This window comes from Pelophylax lessonae (genome assembly GCF_965119305.1).
Source record: "Pelophylax lessonae genome assembly, chromosome: 5".
NCBI classification, from domain to species: Eukaryota; Metazoa; Chordata; class Amphibia; order Anura; family Ranidae; genus Pelophylax; species Pelophylax lessonae.
The window spans coordinates 464,334,212-464,360,853 of record NC_138772.1 but is presented as its reverse complement, the minus strand read 5'-3'; the positions used below and the strand labels follow the sequence as shown (position 1 = coordinate 464,360,853).

General features: G+C 40.1%; 1 protein-coding gene across 2 annotated transcripts in view; it reads right to left on the bottom strand.

Annotated features, from left to right (window-relative positions):
* The window catches only part of RALYL (RALY RNA binding protein like), a 469,699-nt gene that overhangs the window by 263,968 nt on the left and 179,089 nt on the right, over positions 1 to 26,642 (bottom strand). The window contains exon 1 of one of the 2 annotated variants that reach the window (XM_082258713.1): positions 23,849 to 24,020. The exons of the other annotated variant lie outside the window; for it this stretch is intronic. Within the exon in view, the coding sequence (XP_082114839.1) occupies positions 23,849 to 23,879 (31 nt within the window). The 5' untranslated portion in view covers positions 23,880 to 24,020. Of the gene's footprint in view, positions 1 to 23,848; positions 24,021 to 26,642 lie in introns of those variants that run through there. 2 annotated transcript variants of the gene reach the window in all.

Sequence of the window (26,642 nt, the reverse complement as noted above, 5' to 3'; positions counted from 1 at the left end):
TGAGCAGGGAGCGAGGGCCTGAGCCAAAGGTGGTGGAACTGAGTTCCACCAAGTTCCAGCTGAAAAAAATCCCTGATTATAACACAGTTATGTGAAACTCTTTCTTCTTTTTGCAAAACAGCAAGGAATCTAACTACAAAAACCAATACTATATGATCATTTTTCGATGTTTGTGATGCAGCTGTGATTATAAAGTTTAAAAATGTGTCTGGGTGACATTGAATGGTTACAGAATAAATACCTGACATTGATCAATGAGCATGATATTTCCTCTGAGCCCAAGATAAAATGTCACTTTCATTCAGAACCAAAAGGCCTTAAACTTCAAGACGTATCATTGACAGTCCTTGGCTGCAGTTTTAAAAATTGATGAAAATCATCCAGTAGAGCAGAAAGCATTCATAAAATGCCATGTTCCTGACAGTCTTCTTTACATGACAATACAAAACACCACAAAATGCATTCCCTTCTTGTGTACTATCTCAGATAAATGCAGGGTAACATGTAGGAAGCTTTCAGCATCTCATGACATTTGTCTATTCATTCTACTACGTAAATAAATGCTGGGGATTATGGTAAATACGTAGCTTTGTGTACAAAGAAAAAAATCCTTTGTGGTTTGAGGAAAGGAAATTTAGAGGTGTCACTCACAAAAACCAATCAAATTGCATCTGTCATTTCTCTATTTTAAGGTAAGAATAGAAGTGAGCACCTGATTACTTGCTATCAGCATCACTTAAATATTATTTATTGATTTTTTCTTATAATTACCAGGTCAAACTGATTTATGAAAACTGGAGAAAAATAAAAAGTTTGCATTGCCCACAGTAACTAGATTCGAACTATAATTATGAATCATATTAAGAGCAATAAACAGCTGCCCCACCTTTCTGCTTCTTTATTGTTTTTAAAATAGCAACACTGTTTTTAAAGACAGCTTGAGAAAAAAAAAATCACCTTTTGGATATGCTTGGCTTTTAAGCCTTTATTTGCATTATCATTCTTGTCAACTTCTGCCCTATTTATAACACTTATAATAACAATAACTCAAGCTCTGCACTTTAGCACAAGCCGAAACAAGGGAATTGGAAAAATGTCCCACTCCTAACCAATGCTGCAAAACAACAGATTGACAATTTAGTTACAAGAATGTTAATATTTGCATTTTAAACAATCTTTATTTACAGAATTGTGAGTAAAGGCTGTCATAGATGGCTCAAATTTTGACTGCAGAATCAGCCAAAGTTAGAGCTATGGGTGGCCCCGTTGGCAGTCAATTTTCCCAATTAACTTTTGTCGAAGGAGCTGGGTGGAAAATTTTGGGCCGAACGATGACTTAATTCAGTCAGATGAACTCACTGTTCGGGTATTCTAACAGCTGTATTCTAACAGCTTATTCTTTAATTTTTGGTGGTTAAGTAAGTGGTTAAGACCCACCCACCGTACATTTACTTCGGCAGGGCAGCCACTCTGTGCCAGATCACATATCTAGTATGTGATCTGACACTTCCAGGTCAGGGTCATGTGCACCATGGCAGACCCGCTCCCACTGTGATCACATGCAGTAGGAGCCCAGTGGGGGACACCGCGGACCCGATGTTCACCTCCACCAGATGATTACACAGGACACAGGCAGAACCACAATCTGCCTGTGTAGTCCAGGCAGATTGTCATTCTGTCAGAAGGGAAGGTACTGATCCTGTGTTTCTGCAAAGCAGGAACACAGATCTTTGCCTTCCCCTAGTCAAAGCACCTCCCCCCACAGTGAGAAAGCACAGGCTTGGCACACAGTTAACCCTTTGATCACCCCTGATGTTAACTCCTTCCCAGCCAGTGTTATTAGTACACTGACAGTGCATATTTTTTTTAGCACTGATCACTGTATTAGTGCCACTAGTCCCCAAAAATTGACAGTTAGGTGTTTGATTTGTCCGCTGCAATATCTCAGTCACTGATCACCGCCATTACTAGTAAAGAAAAAAAATAATTGAAAAAAAATCCCATAGTTTGTAGACGCTATATCTTTTGCGCAAAGCAATCAATATACGCTTATTGGGATTTTTTTTTTACCAAAAATATGTAGCAGAATGCATATTGGCCTAAATTTATGAAGAAATTTGATTTTTCCGAATTTTTTATTGAATGTGTTTTATAGCAGAACATAAAAAACATTGTTTTTTTTTAAATTGTCAGTTTTAGTTTTTTTGTTTATAGAACAAAACATAAAAACCGAAGAGGTGATTAAATGCCACCAAAAGAAAGCTCTATTTGTGGTACAGGCAAGGACAAAAATTGTATTTGGGTACAGTGTCCCAACACTGACCAGCCGGATTGTGGCGAAGTGACAACATGACACCACTTCCAGTTTACTCGGCTGCCAATGGAGCTGGTTTTAAAAAAGTGACAGTATTCAAACATGCTGATTTTGGCATTTTGAATACTTTTAGGTGCAAAGGACGGATTTGGGGTCCCTCCATAAAGAGTACCTGTCACTGCCTATTACTGTCACAAGTGATCAGATTTTTTTTTTTTTTTTAAGTAACAGTGAAACATATGAAAAAAAAAAAAAAAAGAAATAGGAAACAAAAAAACATATTTTTTAAAGCGCCCCCGTCCCAGTGTGCTCACGCACCAAAGAAAACCCATACGTAAGTCCTGCCTGCAAATGTAAACAGTGCTCAAATCACACATGTGAGGTATCAACGGGATCGTCAGAGTGAGAGCAATAATTCTAGCAAAAGACCTCCTCTGTACCTCTAAACAGGTAACAGTTAAAAATTTTTTAAAGTGTCCCTTGTGGAGATTTTTAAGTACCTTAGTTTGTGGCCATTCCATGAGTGTGCACAATTTTAAACCTTAACATGTTAGGTATCTATTTACTCTACATCATCTTTCACGATAATTTAAAAAATTGAACTAACTTTTTTTAATTCAGTGAAGTGTATTTTTTCCAAAAAGAATGCTGCGCAAATACTGTTTGACATAAAAATTATTGCAGCGACCACCATTTTATTCTCCAGAGTATTTGCTAATATATATTCATATATATATATATATATATATATATAATATTTGGCGGTTCTAAGTAATTTTTAGCAAAAAATACTGATTTTAACTTGCAAGCAACATGTGTCAGAAATAGGCTTGGTCCTTAAGTGGTTATGTAAGTATAAAAACTGCCATCTGTCAGAATACAAGGGGAGTAGAGGGAGGTTCTTCCATCAATGCTGTTTAGCATAAATGGAGGAATCTATTCGATTTAGCTTGTTTATCGGGAGGGCTGAACAAGAGAAATCTCTATCAGTATAGCTAGCTTTAGAACAGTAGTCTTAAGCCTTGTACACACGTACCGATTGTCGGCCGTAAATATTCGGCCGACGACCGATTGGCCGATTGTAGGCTTGTTAGTATGATGCTTCCGACGGCGCATTTTCGGCCGAACAGAATCTGTGGTGCAGGCATTAAAATTTTTGTTGGCCAACACCAGAATGGCCGATTGTTCGCCAGTCAGTACAGAATTTGGCCGACAATCAGCAGAGTTGCAAGACTGGGCATGCTCAGAGAAGAAAAAACACAGGGAAAGTTAACCATCACATGACATCACTTCTGCAGTCGGCGGACAAAATTCTTGTGCAGTCTTTTGCACTTTTCAGCGGACAGGACAGCCCTGGACAAAAGACGGCCGATCGGTCGGCCGACAATCGGTACGTGTGTACGGGACATTACTCTTACAGCCTTCCAATTCACAGCAAAGAGTAAGCATACTGTGTATATTGTTAGGCTCATCTGAAAGAACTAAAACATTGGACAATCACTTCAAACCAAAAGTAGGTGTTTATTCCACATGCACATGTCCAAAATGGAAGATCTAGGTATTAGATAATGTACAGATGAACAGAAAAGATAGTGACAAAATGTATTGGACAGAGAGAAAAGAAGAACACAGAGAGACACAGAGAGAATGAGAGCAGGGAAAAAAGGATATACTGTAAATTGGAGGAGGAGGAGGAGGAGGAGGAGGGATTGGGATCGGAAATGGAGTAGAGCTTCTCAACCCTAAACTAAGCTGAGTAGTCAGATTTTGCCCCAGGTAGAGAAGTTCATGTGAACACTATTCTTTAGTTATAAGGGATGTTGGATGTGCTTTCTAGTTGTGGTTGGAAAGGGCTTTTTTATGTAATTTTGTGAAAACATGTCTAGTTTTAAATTTGTTGTTAAATTTGTTGTTCTCCAATGTCCTCACTGTTGCTATTATTGGTTCTATGCTTTTAGAAAACGGGGATAACTACCTGCGATGGAGGCTTAGGTTTGCTGGAGTGGTGTAGTCTATATATGGATGAAAAAAAGTGCATCTTTTGTTTCAATATAGAAAATATGTCAAATTGATCCAGTGAGAGGATACAAGAAGAGCTGTGGAAGTAAAGTATGTTTCAAGAACCAAGAGATTGATTCAGCAGGAAAGAGGGCAAATAATATTCTGTATTGATCTATTAATTATGAATGCTCAAGGGGGGACAGATTGTATAGGATCTTCTTACACCAGATACTTCAATACTGTCCATTTGTTTTGAAATACATTAGCAAATGAGTTTAGGGTAAATTCTGGATGTCTCTTGATATTAGAGCATCTTTCCTCTTCAGTGTCCCAGACGCCTTGGGTCAAGGGATACTCTTGTGCTTAAATATTGAGCCAGCTTCCTAGCTTGGGAGTCTGGCCTGCCTTTCCTTCCTCATTACTGTGAGCGGTAAGAGTAAGGGGTGGGAGTTGGGAGAGGATGGGGCGATTCTCTTGGGCCAATATTTGAATATTGAATATCGGAGAGTCCAGGGATTTAGAGCACTAAAGAAAAAAAATTACCTTGGCATCTGGAAGATCCTGCCATGTATTACCAGCAGTAGTTCTCTCATAAAAATTACTTTAATCTTAGGAATTTAGGTAAACTCTTTTGAAATTTATTGTTGCAGTATATGATATCTGAAGCAGGCAGACACTGAAAAAGATTTTGCTACACTGTGCAGTAGGGTCATAACCAGAAGGGACTATTCTGGTAACTTTTTCTAAGACCCCATTCACACTAGCGCGACTTGTCAGGCGACTTGGTCGCCTGACAAGTCGCGGTGGGTCGCCTGCCATTGATTAGCACAAGACCCGTTCTAATAGGAGCGACACAAGTCGATCCGACTTAGAAAAAGGGTCCTGTACTACTTTGGGCCGACCTGGAGGCGACCTGCATTGACTTCAATGATATGAAGTCTGTGCATGTCGCGCCGAGGTCGTGGTGCACACTGTGCACCGCGACTTCACAGGTCGCCCCAGCAAGTCGCGTCGCCCCTGTCTGAACGGGGTCTAAATCATGGATTTGGGTAAAAAAAAAAAAAATTCAATGTCATTTTAGTTTTTATAATTCATATCAAATCAACATTTGATATAGGGTGTATCCACGACACTGGCATCAAAAGCATTGTGTTTTTGTCTAAAGATGAAGACTGCAGACTTTAACACTCAGAATCTCTCTTTCTTATTAAAACTCCATCCAGCCATCTGAACAGAGCACACAAGAAGGGATAAAGTGCTCCTCTAACTCATTTAGCTGTAAAAACATTTAAAACTTTAGCTATAGAACTCTGCTATATAAACAACTGACTTTTTAAGTAAAGCATTTATGTATAGCCCACAAAATGAGCCTAAAATTTCAGCTGCTGGCTGGAAATTTAAATGTGAAACATTCAATAGCAATCATTTTACCTGACTAAAAACGTACAATTTGTTTTTACCATTTAAATATCATAAAAAAAGGAAACATAAAATACATACTTTCACTTTAAATACAGATTCTTGTATGGCACTCTTTATACATATAAAAATAACAAAAGATATGAGACATTTTATAATTGCTAATTAAATGTGGAAACATCAACATCACATATAAGCAGTCTAAACATTAGTGAAAAGGTTATAGTCCCCAAAGACTCGGTATTAATTGAATTTCCTTGCTGTGTGTGTATAGTTACACAAATTATGTTGATTTAGACCAGCTGCTGTTGTGGTGACTTCATAGCTATGTATCACTGGCCCTAGTAACCACCACACAGCATCTCTACTCTCTACGTTGGTTGCCAAGGGTATTCAGGCATAGCAGTTGAGTTGCTTTGCATTTAAAGGTGAGAAAAAATAAAAAGAAACCACTGTCATTTAAAACTGTAAAAATATTAATGTTAAAAGATTTAAAGAATATATAAACACAAGACAACAACATAATACAGTATATTGCTATAGCTTGGAAGATAAGAACAGCGCCACTCTAAGTGCAGTAAAACCAATACTTTATTTGACATATAATAATGCTGGGTACTCACAAGATAAAACGTTTAAAAAGCATGGTAAACGTATGTAGAAAGATCCATTAATCCAGTGCCTGGGCAAGGAGGGGCTGATGTGCTCCAAATAGATCCGTCCGACTGCGGGAGTGAGCAGTATCCGGACCTCGAGGACACCTGCAACGCCTCCGGCGGCGGACTTCCGGGTTGGGCGTAGAGCGTGGGCGTGATGACGTAGGCGACGCGTTGTCGGAGCATGCGCTCCTTCCTCAGGCCTATGAACCCGCCATCTTGGAGAAGGGCATTATATAGGGGAGGAATGCTCGACTGCCGCAGGGTCCTAAGAGGAGTCCTGTGCGGCAAATACCCACACTGAGGACACATGGACGGCAGTTCTAACCTAAGAGCTAAGCGGATATGGTAGAATGTATGCACACAGGGTATACATCAATAGATAAACGTGGTCATATAATACAAACTATAGAATTTACTAAAAGAAGGAAATAGACATGATGAATAAAAACCTAATAGTAGGAAATATTGTATCTGGTACCGATCCTGATGGTAGCAACAAATAATAATAATAATGATGAATAATAAATATAATGATAAATAAAAAATTGAATAAAAAAATTGAATTAAAAAAAAAAAAAAAAAAAAAAAATTGAATAAAAAAATTGAATTAAAAAAAAAAAAAAAAAATTGAATAAAAAAATTATAAAAAAAAAAAAAAAAATTATATAATTATGAAATAATAATAATTAAATGAAAATTAAAAAATTAAATGAAAAAATACTAATTAATAAAAATGAAATAAATAAAATAAACAAACAAACTAAATGAAACCTGATGGAATAACTTTGAATGGATGGAGCTAGTGACAATTTAGATAAAAAGAAGGGGAGTAGTAGACTATAGCATACACTCTCGCAACCTACTTTTAGATGTGAAGAAGGGGAACTGTGTGCACATGCAAACAGTGTCGCAACCTTCATTCACTATCAAGTTTAAAATACCAACTGGACTTGTATAAAAACTATCATATACCGCCTAGAAAAATACACATACATATATGTATATATGCACATATACACATATATATATATAAAGGCATGATAGTAAAATGGTAAAACATATGGGTTGTGAATTATAAATGGAAGTTGAAATAAAAATAAATAAAATGGTAATATTAAAAACTTCTGATATTAAAAAAGGAGTGATAGGTGGTGTCCAATTCAAGAAAAACTAAATATATCATAGCACATGTAACAGAGGATCATCTCTCTCCCACTCTCCGTTAGCATGACCCTATTCTTCCACATGGCTGGTCAAACCCCAATGGGTCAGGAGCCTCATACCAGGGAGTTGGTCTCTACTTCCTCGTTAAGGCCCCCAGGTGCTAAAGTATCTAATGTATATATCCAAAACGCTTCTCTTTGGCACAGCTGTTTGAAGCGTTGAGCTGCTGAAGGCATGGCGGGTATGGATTCTAAAACCCAGACTCGTAACCCTAAAGAGGAATGATCATGGTGGATCAAAAAATGGCGGGGAACACTGTGCTTGTCATTACCTCCTTCCACAAACCTACGGTGCTCACCAAACCTCATCCTTAGTGTGCGAATAGTCCTGCCAACATAAAACAAGCCACAAGGGCATGTTAAACAGTACACCACAAACTCTGTGGAGCAATTGAAGAATTTTTTGACAGGATAGGTTTTTCCTTTTATGTTGTACTCTTTCTGCCCATGGGTCACATGTTTACATGTCAGACATAGTTTTTTCCGACACTGAAACATGCCCACTAATGGAATCATGTTTAGATGGAATTTTAAGGGGATACTTTTAAGTTTGCTCGGTGCCACCAAACTCTTAATATTTCTGGCTCTTCTGTACGTGATTTGGGGCCTAGGGGGCAAGCTACTCCTCAGATGTGGGTCTTCCAAAAGAATAGGCCAATGTTTCACAATCAGTTTTTCCATCTTCCTAAACTGGTTGTGAAACTGTGTAACAAAACGTGGACCTTGGGATTGTGTGTCCAATTTATTTGTTTTCTTTGCCAAGGGGCCTTTTAGATATAAATTTTGTGCAGTGTCCACCAAGGTTTCGGGAAAGGATTTTTCAATAAATTTAGTTTTCAGATGTCCACTCTGTTCCAAATAATCTTCTTTATTTGTGCAATTTCTCCTCAACCTACAGTACTGGCTCTTCGGAATGTTTTGAATCCACCTGGGGTGGTGACAGCTGTTAAAATGGAGGAACGAGTTCCCCGCTGTCGGCTTAGTATAATTTTTGGCTTCAATCCTTCCTTCTCTGTGGTACAACAACAGATCAAGGAAGGCCAATTCCGATGGGCTAGAAACCGAGGTGAAGGACAGATTGTATGGATTGGCATTGCAATGTTGGACAAAATCCAAGAAAGTTGACTGTGGGCCATCCCAAATCACTACAATGTCATCGATGTACCTCCCATAAAATATCAAGTGGGAGGCAAAGGGGTTATTTTTGAAGACATAGTGGGATTCCCACATACCCATTGTCAAGTTGGCGTAGCTGGGGGCAAAATTTGCCCCCATCGCCGTGCCATTGATCTGTAGGTAAAAGGACCCTTCAAATTCGAAATAATTATGTTTGAGACAAAAACATGTGGCATCCAAAATAAACTGGGCCTGTCCTGGATTAATATTGGAACTGTTGTGCAAGGAGAGGGAGACTGCTTGAAGGCCAACCGAATGGGGGATACTAGTATACAAGGAGTTAACATCCAAAGATACCCACATATAAGTGGGTTCCCAATGGTAGGGTGCCAGGAGTTCTAGAAGATGTACTCCATCCCGTATGTATGAGGGCAAGTCCAGTGCCAAAGGCTGGAGAAACTGATCCACATAAGGGGAGAAGGAATTGGTAACACTTTCCATTGATGCCACAATAGGCCTCCCAGGTGGATTGGTTGGATCTTTATGGACCTTGGGAATATGATAGAAATAGGGCAATGCATAGAAATCTCTAAGAAAAAATGCATATTCTATTTTGTTAATAATTCCCTCTTCTTTAGCCTTATCCAATAATGATTTGGCCTCCAAGGTGTAGCCTGGCAGGGGGTCACAGCTCAGTTTACAATAAGTAGAACTGTCTGATAATAGACGCTGGGCTTCCCTAAGGTAATCATCTTTGTCTTGGATGACAATGCCTCCCCCTTTATCGGCTGTTCTGATGACCAAATTATAGTCCTTAGACAAATCTGTGAGGGCTTTCCTTTCACTGGGAGTCAAATTGAAATTATTGAACCCAGAAAACTTTTGATGTTTATGATTGTTGGCATGACACATGTTTTTCATCTCGCTAAATACAACCTGATAAAAAGTCTGCACATAGGGCCCCTTGGATTTAACTGGATTAAAATTGGATTTTGGGCATAGGCCCGTGTGTTTAACAGGCGGGGATGTGGATGGGTGCTGGGTGAACAACACCAAATCCTCATCCTCATCACTGATATATAGTTCTTCCAGCAACTGTAGACCAATAGCATCCAATTGGGGACAAGGTTGGATGTCCTCCAACGGAGGGTCTGGCCGGATGCCTGCCTGTTCTTTGGTAGCCTGTATACTAAAGTGACGTTTAAGGGTCAATAGACGTATGAAACTATTGAGATCCTTAAAAAGTGTAAACGGATTGGGAGAAGAAGATGGAGCAAAATTTAGGCCTCTATGCAGCAGAGATGTTTCTGCCTTTGACAATATATGTGAGGAGAGATTGAATATTTTCATCGTCTCACTAGTCGTAGCCTTTTTCTGATGAGAGTGTCTTCCCCCCCGCTTGCCTCTACGTCTAGCTTTCGCTTGACGTGGGCAAGTAGAGGGGTATGGCCTAAAAAATCCTGGTCTAATGGATAAAGATCCGAACGACAGGTGGACGGATCACTGGTGGTGAGTCCGTGCAGACCAACATGGTCCGGACCACTGGGGGCATCCGAACAAGGCGACGAACTAAAAGTAAGCACTGATACGGCAACCTCTCCCAAAGTGGCCTGATCAATCTCTTTTTCCCTCAAAGGGGAGGAAGGAGATGGATCAACAGTATCTCTAGTGCATGAGATATCCGAACCTGGATTGTTGAGAAGAACGGTCTCAACAGTCCCACTGTCAATCTGGGAAGCACTAGCCATGGGAACTCTAGGTCTCGATCTTCGTATACGCTGTGATTTGGGCCTAATAGAGTTGGATACAAAGGTGGGATGAGCAGCATTCCTAATTGTTGGAGTTCGCGGATGGGGATGGGTGTATGGTCTATTGTATTTGGGTGTGGGCCCATTGGGAGGTATTATGGGAGGAACATGACCATGAGTTTGTTGAGGGGCAGATACCTTCCTTGAACCAGAGATCACTGGGATATCTAGCTCCATAAGCGATGGTATATGTGGGGGAGGGCCTTTCTGATTCTTCCAATTAAATACCCGGTCCAGGTTGTAATCCTCCAGGTCCCGACGTATTTTACCTAATTTAGTTTTAACTTCCTCATTCTCTTTTTTCTTTGTGTGCACCTTCAAGGTGCGCAACCAAGAACTAGGCAGATGTGGTGTTATGGTGACTAAAGTGGATATTAATTCTTTTAGTGAGCGGATGTCCTCAATATATTGGGTGTCCCTCTGTTGGATTAGGAGTTGCATCCACTTACGGGTGCAAAATTCGGACACCTGACCCCATTCCTTGCTCAAAGCTGCAGAGAGGAAAGGGCATGTTTTTAGGACTCTAAGTCCTCTAGGGGAAATCATGTGGGCAATATATTGACCCAAAAAAAACCTATCCCACCATTGGTGGTTGGCTGATGTGATAAGATGTTCAATTTTCCTGAACTGGGCACTACACTCCTTTTGAAACTGAGATGGAATTGAAAAGTTGGATAAAAATAGATCTGATGGGAAGAGATCATACAATTCGTCCAAAATCTCAAATTTGGCAGACTCCACTAAATCCAAAAATTCCATCATGGAAAAAAAAAAAAAAAAAAAAAAAAATATGTTTGTTATTGCTATAGCTTACCAGTCCTTGGATGTGCTGCATTGGTTTTCTTTTAAGATAATTTCCAGGTATGATATATTTTTACATAGTTACATTCATCCAGCTTGGACCAATGTAACTATGTACAGTATATGCCATACTTGGCTGATGTCCCTGGAAACTGGAAATCACTGATGTGGACACTGCTACTTCAGGGATCTCCACTTGCTTCCAGGTCCCATGCTGACCCTCTTGCATTAGGAATACTGGAGTTCAGCCGTTCAGCATCGACACCATTCAGAGAATAAACTTTGCAGTTTCTGAATGAATGCTAAGCATTCTCGTATTGGGTTGGGTGGAGCATGTGATGTCATGCCCCACCTCTCCAACTCGTCCAATCAGAGAACACTTTGCATTAGTTCAGAATATGCAAAGCATTCTCTAAATGGCACTCATGTTAAAAGGCCGATCTCCTTAGTTCAAAGTACACGTGACCGGCTGTTAGGCACCGGACCTGGAAGCAAGTGAAGTGTCTTCTTCAGTGATTTCCACTTTCCACGGGAATCAGCCAGGTTATTTATATATATATATATACACACAGAATATATAGGTAATCTGCTTGAAAAAAGACACAAGTCCATCCAGTTCAACCAACAGAGGAAAACAAAAACACACACACACAAATAGAAAACCTCATACATCCAGCCATATACCATGCCTGGAATTATTCTTTAAGTAAATATAAAAACTATATAGGTTGATAGTACCAGAATAACAGTGTTCTTGAATCGAAACTAAACCCATCAATTTAATGGTCTCCCAAAACAAATACATTCAAGTCATGCCATGAATGGTAACTGTCACAGTTGCCTGTGCTATCAACCAAACTGTCAAGCCATCAAATGGCTGGCGTCATAACTAACCACATGTGCAACGCCATGCCAATTGCAGATTAAAGAGACTAATGGCGCTTTTCCACTGCATGAAACCGTACCGGTTCGGCACGCTTTTGTGCTTTTCCACTGCTGGTACCGCATGGTATAGGGTCGGAACGGTTCGGTACGGTACGGTATAGGTTTGCTTTTCCACTGCATGGAACCGAACGGTACGGTACGGCTCTGAAAAAACAGTACCTACTCGATTGTGGTTCCAACAGGTACCAAACTGGTACCATATCCCACAATCCTTTGCATGCAGTCACTACTAGCCACTGATTGGTCAGGGAATCCCACCCATCCCCTTGTTATCCCACACACTTAACTTAGTACTACTTTAGTGGAAAAGCAAACCTATACCGTACCGTACCGAACCGTTCCGACACTATACCATGCGGTACCAGCAGTGGAAAAGCAAACCGGGCCAAGCAGGGCCGAGTAGAGCCAAGCCGGTACGAGCCGGTACTTGCAGTGGAAAAGTGCCATAAGATGACAGCTTTCTTGGCTTAGTTCCACTTTAAGAGTTACATGGTCATCTACCAACCCATCTGATATATTTATGATCAGGTACGAAATGTTGTGGCTTTTTTTAGTCCACCTTAGAAATAACTGTCTGACCATTCTATAGAAAGTCTATAGGTCATGTCAAACTTTTCTGGCCAGTATTTCTTTTCTTAGAAGTGCATGCAGAACACAGGAAAATATTTGTCCACTTTTATATCAGTCAGACACAAATGTGTCTGGTCTTTAGATCATTTTCTACCATTTAACTACTATCTGATGTTCATGTTTAGCTTTAGGGTTTAATTAGAGTTGCAACTGTATTAATGAAGTAAAGAAAGCAGATTTAGCTAGAACACAAGATGAGGTTATTGAAACCCACAGCCACTGAAATCTTACATAATTTGCAATGCAGCTTTTGTATGGCTGACTTCTAGCTAATTCTGTCTGCCTTCATCCAACAAGCATCTTTGATTCTGTTATCATCCACTGATTACTGCCATCAGTATTCATCTATGCAACAGCAATCAATGAATTCAATCACCAGAGAAGAACGGAAAGATAAAGGTGCAAGTGAGTGTGACAACACTCCAATATTTACAGAAATGGCACTTTGCCTAGTGTTAGCAATATCAACCGCAATATGCAACTTCAAACAAATATAGACATGAACGCACTTTTGGATAAGTAATATAGCAGAGCAAAAACAATGCTGAGGTGCAAAGAAATAGCTGTAATAGCAGTTTTTTTGTGGCATTGCAAGAGAAATCGCGATGGGACACAACCAGAGCACCTCCCTATACACACACACATATACACACACATACTCCTTGGGTATTTATATGTTCTTATCCATCTTTTATTATAAATTGACCACTGGGTCATTAAGGAGACTGCCTCTTCTATCTTTTAGAGAATGGCAAGGCATTATGGGGACAAGCAATACCAACCTTCTATACAAAAAATGGTCACTGCCCCCACCTATAACTGGCCTTTACAGCAAGGAGCACTGGAAGGGCAACGAATGTCAAACAAAACCAAAGCATTTCTAAGCTCAACTTACCGACCAGCCTGGGACCAACCAAATTAACCTGTCTAACAGTATGCATTAAAAACAGTGGTTTAATGCATACTGTTCGACAGGTTAATTTGGTTGGCCGCAGGCTGGTCAGTAAGTTGAGCTTGGAAATTCTTTGGGTTTTATTCAACATACATTGCACTTCCAGTGCTCCCTGCTACAAAGGCCAGTTAAAGTGGGGGCAGTGACCTTTTATGTATTGTTGATATATTGGTCAGGCAAGGCACTGACACCCATGCTGCCATAGTGTGATGTGCTGGGTTTTCAGTGTGCCCTTGCACCTTTAAGGGGGGGGGGCTCCCTCCAGCTCATCTTCCCTCCATCTATCCATCAGAATGCATGTGCTTCCATTGTGGAGACTCTTAAAAGTCAGAGGTAGGGACTGCTGGTAACAAGGTGCCTTGCCGGAGCCTGAAGTTTACGCATGTATTTACAAATGTGTGCAACTAAACCCCGGTTGTTAACGCATACTGTTAGACAGGTTAATTTGGTTGGTCACAGGCTGGTTGGATTTCTTTGTTTTTTTAGAAATACCAACCTTCTACCTGATTCTAGATCTGCATGAATGTAGCCAGTATCCCATAAGCCTTTGAGTAGGACTAGCACACTGAAGTCACAGAAGACAAGTCGAATAACCCTTTTACATTTGTAACAGGGTTGTTATACTTCCTTTTAGGTTAAAAGAAAGCACAAACACCCTTATCCTTCTTCTATAAACTACTAGTCCTATCAATCCACCATGTAATGGAGTTTGAAGTTTGAATAAGTTTGAATTCCAGCACCCTCCGTAGTCTTAATGGAGACATTTACTTAGACATGAGGGGAAAGAAAGTGTGCTATTTTTCAGGATTAAATGGTAAAAATAAAATCTTTGGAGCAGTTAGCTGCAATATACATTTTTTTGGGGGTTAGATATGCTTTCAAACAGCCATATTTGGAAAACAAAAGCACACAGCATTTTACTTTACTTTACCTCACTTCACTGACATAGCAGTCAACCTGTCATCAGCTTTGTGTTTTTCCCCAAGGGTGTTTATATCATCTGCAGTATTTTGTGAGTATGTGAATTCTGGTTATCTATGGAAGATGATGGGTATTTGAAATGCATTCTTAATTTCAGTTTAAAAATGGATTTTCAGCTACAGTAGACCTCAAAAATATTGATCACAAAAAGTAGATCACAAAAATATTGCAACAATTGACCATTTGACATGTCATGTCACCATGTAGAATATATAGTGTGCCTAGATGGCTTGTTTACATAGTTTAGAGCAGGGATGCTCAAACTATGGCCATCCAGCTGTTGCGGAGCTACACGTCCCATGCGGCATTGTAAAACTCTGACATTCCCAGACATGACTAGGCATGATGGGAATTGTAGTTCCTGAACAACTGGAGGGCCATAGTTTGAAGACCCCTGGTTTAGAGGGTACTTACAATTAAGAAAATACAGACAAAGGGTTAAATAATGGGAATGGGTTAGCACAGTAGTTCTCAGTTTGTGATATGTGAACCCCCCAGGGGTACCCAGTTATACAAGTGCATATCGCAAGAACTGAATTCAAGATGGCAAAACATGAATTCACTCTCTTGCCAGTTACTCTGGAAATGTCTTCTAAATTTCACAAAAGTTTTCCCAAGAGCAGCTGGTGAGTGGGAATGAAAAGACTGGAATAACAGTTTTAAAGGAGTTCTTCTCATGTATTAGTTCATGAGCCTAGGGTAATAAAGACATCTTGGTGTGTGTGTCAGGGTGAGTGATTTGGAGAATGTTTTATCATAGACAATATAAATTAAAGCTATTTTCAGTACATATATTTGTGTACAATTTGTAGATACAAAAGGATACATAAATAAGTAAGTTTACACTGAATGATTAGAATCACTTTACATACAGTATGTGCCCACCTGATCCTTAGTTGAGCAATTGGTTTTCCAAACAGAGTTGCTTCTACAACATCAAAAAGAACCTGTGTTTGCTGGAACCCCCTTTTTGATTTTTCAATAGTTCCATGTGGTTAACTTTAAGGCAACACAGCTTCTGTAAGTCTAATATGTAGATATACATGGCTGTTATGAAATGGCAGTCAGATAGGAACCCCCTATCTGGCCATTATGTTGTGAACACATTTATCTTCTCTGCCCGTGCAGTGATTACACTACACGAGCAGTGTCTGCAGGGTTAATACCACAAGCACTCAGATGAGCAGGGGACAGGGATGGCAGAGAGGTGGGAGCATGCAGCCCCAGCTCTCCATTCCCTGTGCTGTGTACTCTGTCACAGTCACGGAACAGAGAACTGATCACTTGCACACTTTTGGTAATTCGATCAGCATCTGCTCCCTCTTGTTTAGAAGAGTGGTGTAAGCACAACTCTGTGAAGCCCCTCAATTTGTTTTAGATAGGGTTTTTTTTTTAATTTTTTGTCAGATCTGCGTATTATTACACTGTTACCTAATACATTGTTCTGTGATACAGTGCCCTTTGTGCGTTAGAAAAGGACACCTGCTAATTTAATTAACTGCCCAAGTACCACTCATATCAGTCCTAAAAACATATCACCTTAATATAACATATAACGGTGTGTTTTAGCATCTGGATTCCTAGTTTCAAAATATCTGCCAGTGCTTGGCCAGCTTTTCTACCTCTACCAAATCCCCTTATACCGAATTCTTTTTTAAGTTTATTTATGGAAACTATTCTCTTTGAATACTACTGATAATTTGACATAAAGACATATATTTACAATGTTACAATATAGCCCAATAAAAATTAGATGCCTTGAGGAACAGCATTAAAATAACATTATGAGGGGCATAAATTGTGATGGTGCTAGCATAGTATCATTTTTAAATACAAACAAAAGCAATAATTTGATGCATGTATAAAAAACTTGTTTCTTAGCAAAATTGATAATTTCTTTAATTTTAAATAAACTAGAAAAGTGACAATTGTAATCTGACGGGTTGCTGTTTAATTAGAACATCGCTATGGTTATTATGAATAATTTTTTAGAATATAGCATTCCAGGAATAAAGCATTACAAAGTGGGAGGAATTCAATTAACAGCACACTAAGATTAAAAAGTAAATTCAGTGGATGCTGTCTTGACTTTGATTACTGTAGTATTGTAAACATGAATGTATCCGGAGACCGTTATACAACCTTTTCTATCACATGTTTTCTAGTTGGCTTTTGTATGTCTTTGAAATACTTATTAATAAAAAGTATAGGAAATTAAAAGTAAATAATTAACTGTAAGCAAAACATAATTTATCTTTCAATATGCATTTTGGTCAGAATTCTGGAAAAATATTGCTCCAACATAAGAGTAAGGTATCTAACTTTTTAGGCCAACTATAAAAAAATACGTAAGTTCTTTTATTCTTTCATAATAATATATTGATTAAAAACATCAATAAAGTGGTTGTAAAGGCTGAAGGTCGTTTACCTTTATGTCTTCTATACATGTAGGTAAAAACCTTCTGTGTGTTGATCCCCCCCACAGCCCCCTCCTAATACTCACTTTAGCCACCTTTCAATCCAGCGATGTACACAGGAGCCTCCGCTGTCACGGCTCTCTCTCTCCCCATTGGCTGACACAGCAGCGGGGGGGGAGCAATTGGCTCCTACTGCTGTCAATCATAACCAGTGACCCAATGAGCAGAGAACAGGGACCGTGCATAAAGCAAGGTCCATAAAGACATGGATGAGGGAGTTTGGTGTGGAGGAACTTTACTGGCCTGTACAGAGTCCTGATCTCAACCTGACAGAACACCTTTGGTATGAATTATGGCACTTTTCCACTGCAAGTAACGGCTTGGCTCTACTCGGCCCTGCTTGGCCCGGTTTGCTTTTGCACTGCTGGTACCGCATGGTACGGTGTTGGAACGGTTCGGTACAGTTTGGTATGGTTTGCTTTTCCATTAAAGTAGTACTAAAGTTAAGTGGGTGGGATAACAATGATTCTTGGACCAATCAGTGGCTAGTAGTGACTGCATGCAAAGGATTGTGGGATATGGTACCGGTATGGTACCTCTTGGAACCACAATCGAGGTGGTACTGTTTTAGAGAGCCGTACCGTTCGGTTCCATGCAGTGGAAAAGCGCCGCCGCACCGTACCGTACCGAACCGTTCCTACACCGTACCATGCGGTACCAGCAGTGGAAAAGCACAAAAGTGAGCCAAACCATTCGGTTCCATGCAGTGGAAAAGCGCCATTAGAGTGGAGACTGCGAGCCAGGCCTTCTCGTTCAACATCAGTGCCTGACCACACAAATGCGCTTCTGGAAGAATGGTCAAACATTCCCATAGACACACTCCTAAACCTTGTGGACAGCCTTCCCAGAAGAGTTGAAGCTGTTATAGCTGCAAAGGGTGGGGCAACTCAATATTGAACCCTACGTACTAAGTCTGGGATGCCATTAAATTTTCATGTGCGTGTAAAGGCAGCCGTCCCAATACTTTTGACAATGTAGTGTATATATTTTTTTTTTTAAGCAAGCAATGTAGATACCTGAATATGACTTGATATTAGCCTCTCACAGTCCCCCTGCAGCAGGGAACACTGTGGCAAGAGGAAAGAGCACTAGGAGCCAATCAATTGAGTTACAGTGCAAGAAACATTCTGGTAGAAATAGAGAGCAGAGAGATGAGCTCATCAATGTGCTGCTTCTTCTTTCACTGTACATTTAAAGAGTGGGGGTGGAAAGGAAACCTTTACATGTAAGGGCTTGTGTTGAAAGGCTTTTGTTTCAGAAGATTTATGCATTTGTATGCAAATCTATAGAGCTGCAAAACCCATTGTAGGGGAAGAAATTTGCCATGCAAATTTTTTGGCAGATAAAAAAATTCCAATATATTTATTATATCTTTGTATTTAGCCGTTTGTCTAAATATACAAAGTCAATGTTACAAAGGCTGATTGACCCCCTCCCCCTAACACACACACACACACACACACACTTCAGAAGCATGCTGATAAAAGTCACTAATTGTCCAGTTAGGGAGCAGGTGACCCAGAAATCTGTAGCAGTGAACACTGGTGGCACCAATCTATACAATGCAACCAGTTGAAACCAAATGGGTAGCTGAAAACAATTCAAAACTGAAGGTAAGCAAATCAGATCATTATAATTTTTTATCCATATATTATTTGGGTGTGTTTTCACTATAATACTTTACCTTATGATTGAGAAGATATTACTTACTCATGATAATAATCATTTACTTGGTGAATCACTTTCGCCCCATTGCTTTACTTCTGGTGCTTATAATGTGCTTCGATCGGCTTGTACTATCACACATCAAGGCCAGCATCCCCACTCAACTGGATAAACATCAGTTTGCCTACCGAGTGAACAGATCGAATGATGATGCTATCAATATTGCATTGCATGCAGCCTTGACCCATCTCGAGCACCCAAACACTTATGTTAGGATGATATTTATTGATTTTAGTTCTGCCTTTGGTACAGTAATCCCTGCAAAATGCTGTACAATGTTAACACCCTGGGCCCCTCACTCTGTTCATGGATTATGGATTTCCAAACTAACAGACCAGAAACTGTGAGAATGGGAAATCGACTCCTCTCCACTCTCATTCTGAACACAGGAGAACCACAGGGCTGTGTACTCAGTCCAATAGGATTGCCTATTGAGAGAAAGTTCAACATTTGGTTTAGAAGTGCAGAGAACAACCTGATACTAAAACTAGGAATATAATAGTGGATTACAGATGATCCAGGAAGACCATCCACTCCCCTCTGCAAATAAATGAAGACTGTGAATAATATCAAATTCCTGGAAATTTATAAAACAGAGGAATTGTTGTGGTCAATCAACATCTCCAATCTGGTGAAGAAGGCACAACAGAGGATAATCTTTATTTTATACAAATCAGGCAGACTTTAAAGCTCTGAGAGATACCATGTAATATTTCATTGTATTGGTCACTCTTATAAAAAAAAATATTTAATCTGTTCTAATCTAATTTTATGATCACCTACTTTTTCATCAATTTAGAAGACACAACAGAAACATTTAAACTGTGCTAAAATTCCCCATGAATAATACATTTTATGGTGGATTTTGTCTGATGATTACTTACACACGCATTTTACAACGTTTTTTCATGCCTCTGCTTTTTTAATTTAAGTCCCCGTTCACATTAGGTCTTTCCGACTTAGGGGGCGACCTGTGAAGTTGCGTGCAGCGCGACTTGCACAGACTTCACATAAAGGAAGTCAATGCAAGTCGCCTCCAGGTCGCCCCGAAGTAGTACAGGACCCTTTTTCTAAGTTGGAGCAACTTGTGTCGCTCCTATTAGAACGGGTCCTGTACTACACAGTGGGAGCGGGAGGACCGCGACTTGTCAGGCTGACAAGTCGCCTGACAAGTCGGATCAATGTGAATGGACTCTAAAGCACTCTGGTGATATCAAACAAGGGGACCTTTTCCCAAAAACTGATACATGTAGTCTACTGAGCGTAACAGTACCAAAGCACTTCTCTTTGACTTTCGCACTAAGGTAATGCCTCAATCATCGACACGACATAAAGCTTGTGGGCTACAATTATTTGTAAAAAAAGAAAAGCAGTACTGGAGCAAAAAACTCTTGTATGACTACCTGCTTTGTACACCACCGTCTGAAGCAAAGACTAGGGCAATATTTAACATTGGCCAAGATTTAGAGGAACAGAGAAGAGGAGCAGCACAAATAATACAGAACATACAACTCATCCCTCTCTTTAAAATAGATATATGGAGCATTTTCATAGCACTTTTGAACACTTGCTTCAAACCTAACAACAAAATTTCAAATGTACCTTTGGTCTAAACAAAGTCAATTGTCAACTCCTTCAATAGCAGGCTCCTCCAGTTGCCTTCATTTCCATGTTCTGCTAAAGCACCCCAAGAGCTAAGACTCTTGGGCTACTCTATTATGAATCTTTTAATCATGTCTTGTGGTAAGGGTTCTACTACACAACCCCCCCCCCCCGCCCATTTCTTTTTTACCACTCTATGGGGAAGATTTACTAAAACTGGTGCACTCAGAATCTGGTGAAGCTGTGCATGGTAGCTAATCAGCTTCTAACTTAACCACTTGCCGACTGCGCACAGTATATTTACTGCGGCAGTCAGCACCTCACAGGCAGAGCGACGTAGTACTACGTCGCTAGCCTGTGAGGCTCTGGGGAGCGAGCGCGCGCCGCCGGAGGCGCGCTCCCGCGCGGTCACGGACCCCCCCGCACCTGTGACCGGCGGACCCGATGTCCGCCGGTCACTCGGCGATCGTCGGGGGAGAGGAAGAAAGGCAGGCGGCTAGTGTAAACAAGCCGCCTGTCATTCTCCCCTGTGTAGAAACAATGATCATACGGTTCTACTATGTAGGACCGTTGATCACTGTTCCTACACCTCAAGCCACAGCCAATCACAGTTAGAATCACGCCCCTAGAGACACACACCACCCCTCCCTCTCAAATAAAGTTAACCCCTTCACTGCCAGTGTAATTTTACAGTAACAGTGCAAATGTATAGCACTGATTACTGAAATACTAGAAATGTCACTGGTAACCCCAAAAGTGTCAAAAATGTCAGTCAAGGGTTCGATCTGTCCGCCGCAATGTCGCAGTACCGCAAACAAATCGCAGATCGCCGCCATTACGCGTTAAAAAAAAAACAACAAAAATGACAAAAATCTTTCCCTTTGTTAGTAAAGGCAATAACTTTTGCGCAAACCAATCAAAATACGCTTTTTGCAATTTTTTTTTACCAAACATATGTAGCATAAAACAAATTGGCTGAAAATGTTAAAAAATTTTGATTTTTACATTTTTTTGGGGGAATTTCATATAAAAAAATGTGAAAAATATTGTTATTTTTGCAAAATTGACGCTCTTTTTTTGTTTATAGCGCATGATCAAAAAATCACACAGGTGATCAAATACCACCAAAAGAAAGCTCTGTTTGTGGGAAAAAAAGGACGTCAAATTTGTTTAGGTACAGCATTGCACGACCGCGCAATTGTCCGTTAAAATCACGCAGTGCCGAATCGCAAAATACCCCCTGGTCAGGAAGGGGGTAAAATCTTCCGGGGCTTAAGTGGTTAAGCTTGTTCAGGTAATGAGGAAGTAAACTTCCCTGGTTTGTTTGTACCTATAGGTAAGCCTTGCACCGTTTAGGAGATATTTACTATATACCCCGTCAATGACGTCATCGGCGCATGCACTCTGAAGGAATGGCCCCCATTCTTTAGAGCCCTGTGCCGTGACTTGTAACTCCCACGCACATGAAGTCATTGCCGCTCCGTCCACTCACAGCGCTGGAGCCCGCTAACCCGGAAGAAATGCCAGGGGAGATGTTGGTTTAGTTCTAAGGTAAGTATTTTATAATGAGCTAGTATGCATCGCCTTTGTCTTACAGGTTTTTGTTTTTTTTTTGTGTTCCCCCAGGGTTTACAACCTCTTTTAGCTTTGACAATAAAACCTGGAAGCTGATTGGTTTTTATGCAGAGATGCACCAGATTTTGTACGCTCCAGTTTTAGAAAAATCCACCCCCCCCCCCCCTATTTGTCCAAAAGGCAACCCATAACAGCAGTGGACCAATAATAGATGCTCCCCTTTCATGATAAAAAAACGTCCTAACCAGGTTGTAGGTAGGTATAGTCTCTAAAGAAATGTATTCCTTTTCTAGGACACGGTGGTACTTACAAAACACAAAATATTCTACAGGTTGTTGGCTTCTTATTTACCTATGCCAGCTGTTATTCAGAAACCAGCAGAACCTATTGCCTTCTGTAGGGATTTTTTCCACCCTGCAAGAAGTTTAGATGCTACAAGAGACTATACCTAAGCCTATATGCCTTATAATATGCTTCCAGATGGTGCCACGGCTGTAAAAATTGAGAAGATTAAGGAAGGGAAGACGTCGGGGAACAGTTTGCAACAAATAAAAGTTAGAGGGGCTGGATATATGTGTGTACCTTCTGAATATCTTATGACTCTTTCCAGGACTGGGAAAAAACCCAGTTGTGGGTACCTACCCCCTACCAACCAAACTTCATGGGTAACACAGTAAAGGCTGGCTATGTTAATCAGCAACATTTAGTTAGCTCCACACTAATTATTCCACTTTAGGTAGATTTAGAAAATGCTGATCTATATATGTATATCTATACAAATTTTTTGAAGTTTTATCAGGACATAAGATAAATACAGAGACAAACCTAAAGATTGATACATACATACACATGCATCACAACATTACACAGCACAACAAACATCACGTATATTCACAGGCTATAATATCATAAAATAATCATAATAAAATAATGATTTTGCGACATAACAATAGGCTAAGCAAGCAGTCCACTAAATGATGGGTCTATGTACTGCATATGTTTAAAGATCTCACAGATAAGCAATATTTATTTATATATATATATATATATATATATATATATATATATATATATATATATATATATATATATATATATATATATATATATATATATATATATATATATATCATGTACAGTGCAATACTGTTTTTCAACACAGAGTTATTTAAACATGCTATGCCAATAAATACAATACTCTAAATGCTTAATATTCCTATTGACATACAGTGTTATGTTAAAGGATAACTACAAATGCAATCACAATCAAATGATAACACTAGTTCTTTGCATAGCCAGTTAAAGCACATCTATCTTCTAATCTGTCTTAGTGCAAACAGTTCATGCACACATTTAAAACTTAAAATCTGTTGTATTTTTTTTTGGTGGCTCTATAACACTGATAATTTAAGAGAGTTTCCATAGTAACAAAGGAACTATTTTTCTATCCCTTTCATGTTATGCAGAATGCATCAAAGCCTGGCAGTATTTCTCACAGATGAATGTCATTTATTGATTCATGTCTTACTTCACAGCAAAAATAAGAATCCACATTTCTCACTATAAGAGGGTGTTTTAGGGGTGGGGGGATGAAATGAAATGAAATAAAAATCTACTTACATCTCTGATTTCTGCGTTTACTCTTGTACATGGTTATTCTAGACGTATCCGACTTTTTCAGGAAGTAATTATTATTATTATTATTATTTTTTTCAAACAGGAACACAAAAGGGATGGATCGTGCTTGTGCTTTGCAGAGAGACACTTGGCTTAGTGCTGATGGAAGCTAACCAGCAATTTCACACTGTGAACACGGCAGAAACCATTCGAATGAAATACAGAGGGGTGCTACAAGGAGCCCTGCATCTAGATAATGCAAACCGAAAAGAAGGAATTGCTTATACTGCTCATAGGGAAAAGGGAAAAAGTCACTTGAAAGAGACATATAATACTGCAGAGGGCGAAATCATTGCAAATGAAAAAAGAAAAAAGAAAAAAAAAAAAAATATATATATATATATATATATATATATATATATATATATACACACATCACTGTAATAACGTGATACCTTCTTTATCTTGTTAATTGATGTATAGCCTTCATATGTGGAGTATTTAAAGCATAGCTGTCCGTCTTTTTTTAATTGGAAGTTACAAGTTAATGCAGAGGGTTTTCTTCAACAATTAACATTTAATCACTTCAACGTTTATAGTATTTCCACTTTTGCAGTCAAGTTTTGGATAACATCTACTTTATATTTGTTAGATCCTCCCTTTGACATAACATTACTTAAAAAAAATAAAATATATATATATATATATAAAAATTGCTGGTTACCTTTTTAGGTGCTCTTTACTTGATTAAAGCGGTAATAAACCCCAACCCAAAAATGTAATATATTGCAGCTTATCAATCATTAGATGTGCTGGAACTTGAGAGAGTCCAGAGAAGGGCAACAAAGATAACTAGGGGAAGGGAGGGCATCAGCTACAAGCATTGAACTTATTCTCTCTGGAGAAGAGACACTTGAGAGGGGATATGATATCAATGTACAAATACCGAACTGGTGCCCCTAGCATAGGGAACAACGTTTTCAGAGAAAAGGAATACAATAAAACACGGGGCCACTCACTAAAATTAAAAGAAAAGTGGTTAACCTTAAACTGCATAAAGGGTTCTTTACTGTCAGAGCGGTAAGGATGTGGAATTCTCTTCCACAAGCAGTGGTATTAGCAGGGAGCATTGATCGTTTAAAAAAAAAAAATTAGATAGGCACCTTAAAGACCACAATATACAGGGGTTTACAATGAACGGTTAACAGCAAACACACATACATCAAAGGTTTAACTGGATGGACTGGTGTCTTTTTTCAACTTCACTAACTATGTAACTATGTGGTGGCTGTGTTAGTTTCCTATTTTAGGCTTTTTTTCCCTAGATTTTTCTCTTGCATTAGCATGCCCTCGCTCTGGATGAAAGAGAACAGGGGTACTTTTAGACAGCAAAGTGTTAGATGTATTAGCAGATTTAGATCTTTAGTCTGTACTCCCCACTGTAGGTGGTGCTCAATTCGTATCGGCAATGCAGGAGGGGAAGGATGTCGTGAGGAACCTGGTTCCTCAAAGTCACTAGGGGGACAGCTGTCCGATTAGATGAAAGCACCCCACGTGACCTCAGCAGCCATCTTGGGTCAGGGCAGTGCCTATTTAAGACTCTGGCCCTTGGCTACTTTGTGCGAGTGGCTAGTGTAGGGACAGGTTCCCCGTATGGCCGGGACACTGCATAGCAGCAGGGAAAGGTTCCTGATGAGTAGGGAAAGTGCAGAGACTATGCTATCTCCAATTAAGGAAGCTTCCTATATGAGTGTGGTCCAGCCAGACTGCATTCCTGCTCCTTGCTGCAGAAGCTGTCAGCTTCATTTCAAGATTAAGATCCTTTACTAATTGCTTGTTTATAAGTGACTCTGGTTGGCTGTGCCTACCCTCCGGGCCAGATTGTACATTTTTGGGACTTTCATAATATACTGTTCTTATCTACCTCCGCCTCTAAGTGTATTATTTTCTGCTGGCGCACCACGCTGCACCCTACCCACACACTAACTAATTGAAGCCAAATTCCAGCTCACACTTTATAAGCAGATATACAAGCAGTTGCAGCAAGAGTTATATTTTTTATTTTGGTATAAAGGTTTTACATGAATAAAAAAAAAGCTAATCCTTGTAAGCATTTCTATCCAGTGGCGGCTGGTGCTCCATGGGCCGGGGGGGGGGGGCTTTAGACGGACCGCAACATACACCCCCCCCGGACCATACCAGGCCGCGTGCCATACCCCCCCCCCCCCCCCGGACCGCAGCAGGACCCTCCCCCCGGCTCATTCACCCTGCCTGTACGTGACATCTGGACAAGTGCGGCGGTGGTGGCAACTTCGGCTTCTTCCCTTCTCTGTCTTCAGCATCTCCTCCCTCCTCCTCCATGCCCAATGGCATAGCCGGCAATCAAATCTACCACCCCTCTCGGGACGGATGGCTGGCTGCCCAGCCGGACAGCCAGCATCTTTACCTGCTCCTTCCCCGAGCGGCTGTGAGTCTCCTCTAGCCGTACGTCTCCTCCCTCTTCCTGGCCAGTGCTCTGCGCCCCAAGCCCACCCTTTTTTTAGCCCATTAGAGCCTCTGGCTCTAATCACATGGCTAAAAAAAATTAGAAAAGCCCCATTGAACTCCATGCGTCCGGCGCCCCACATGTAGAATAAGGGGCCAGATGCATGGATAGGGGGGGCAGCACCCCTGTGCCCCCAATACACCAGCCACTACTGTTCCCATCAGTGATAAATGGTTTGGCTTAACACTCTTAACTGATGCATTTGCAGGAGAGCTTGTTCTTTTGAAAAACAACAGATTTACTGGCCAGAAC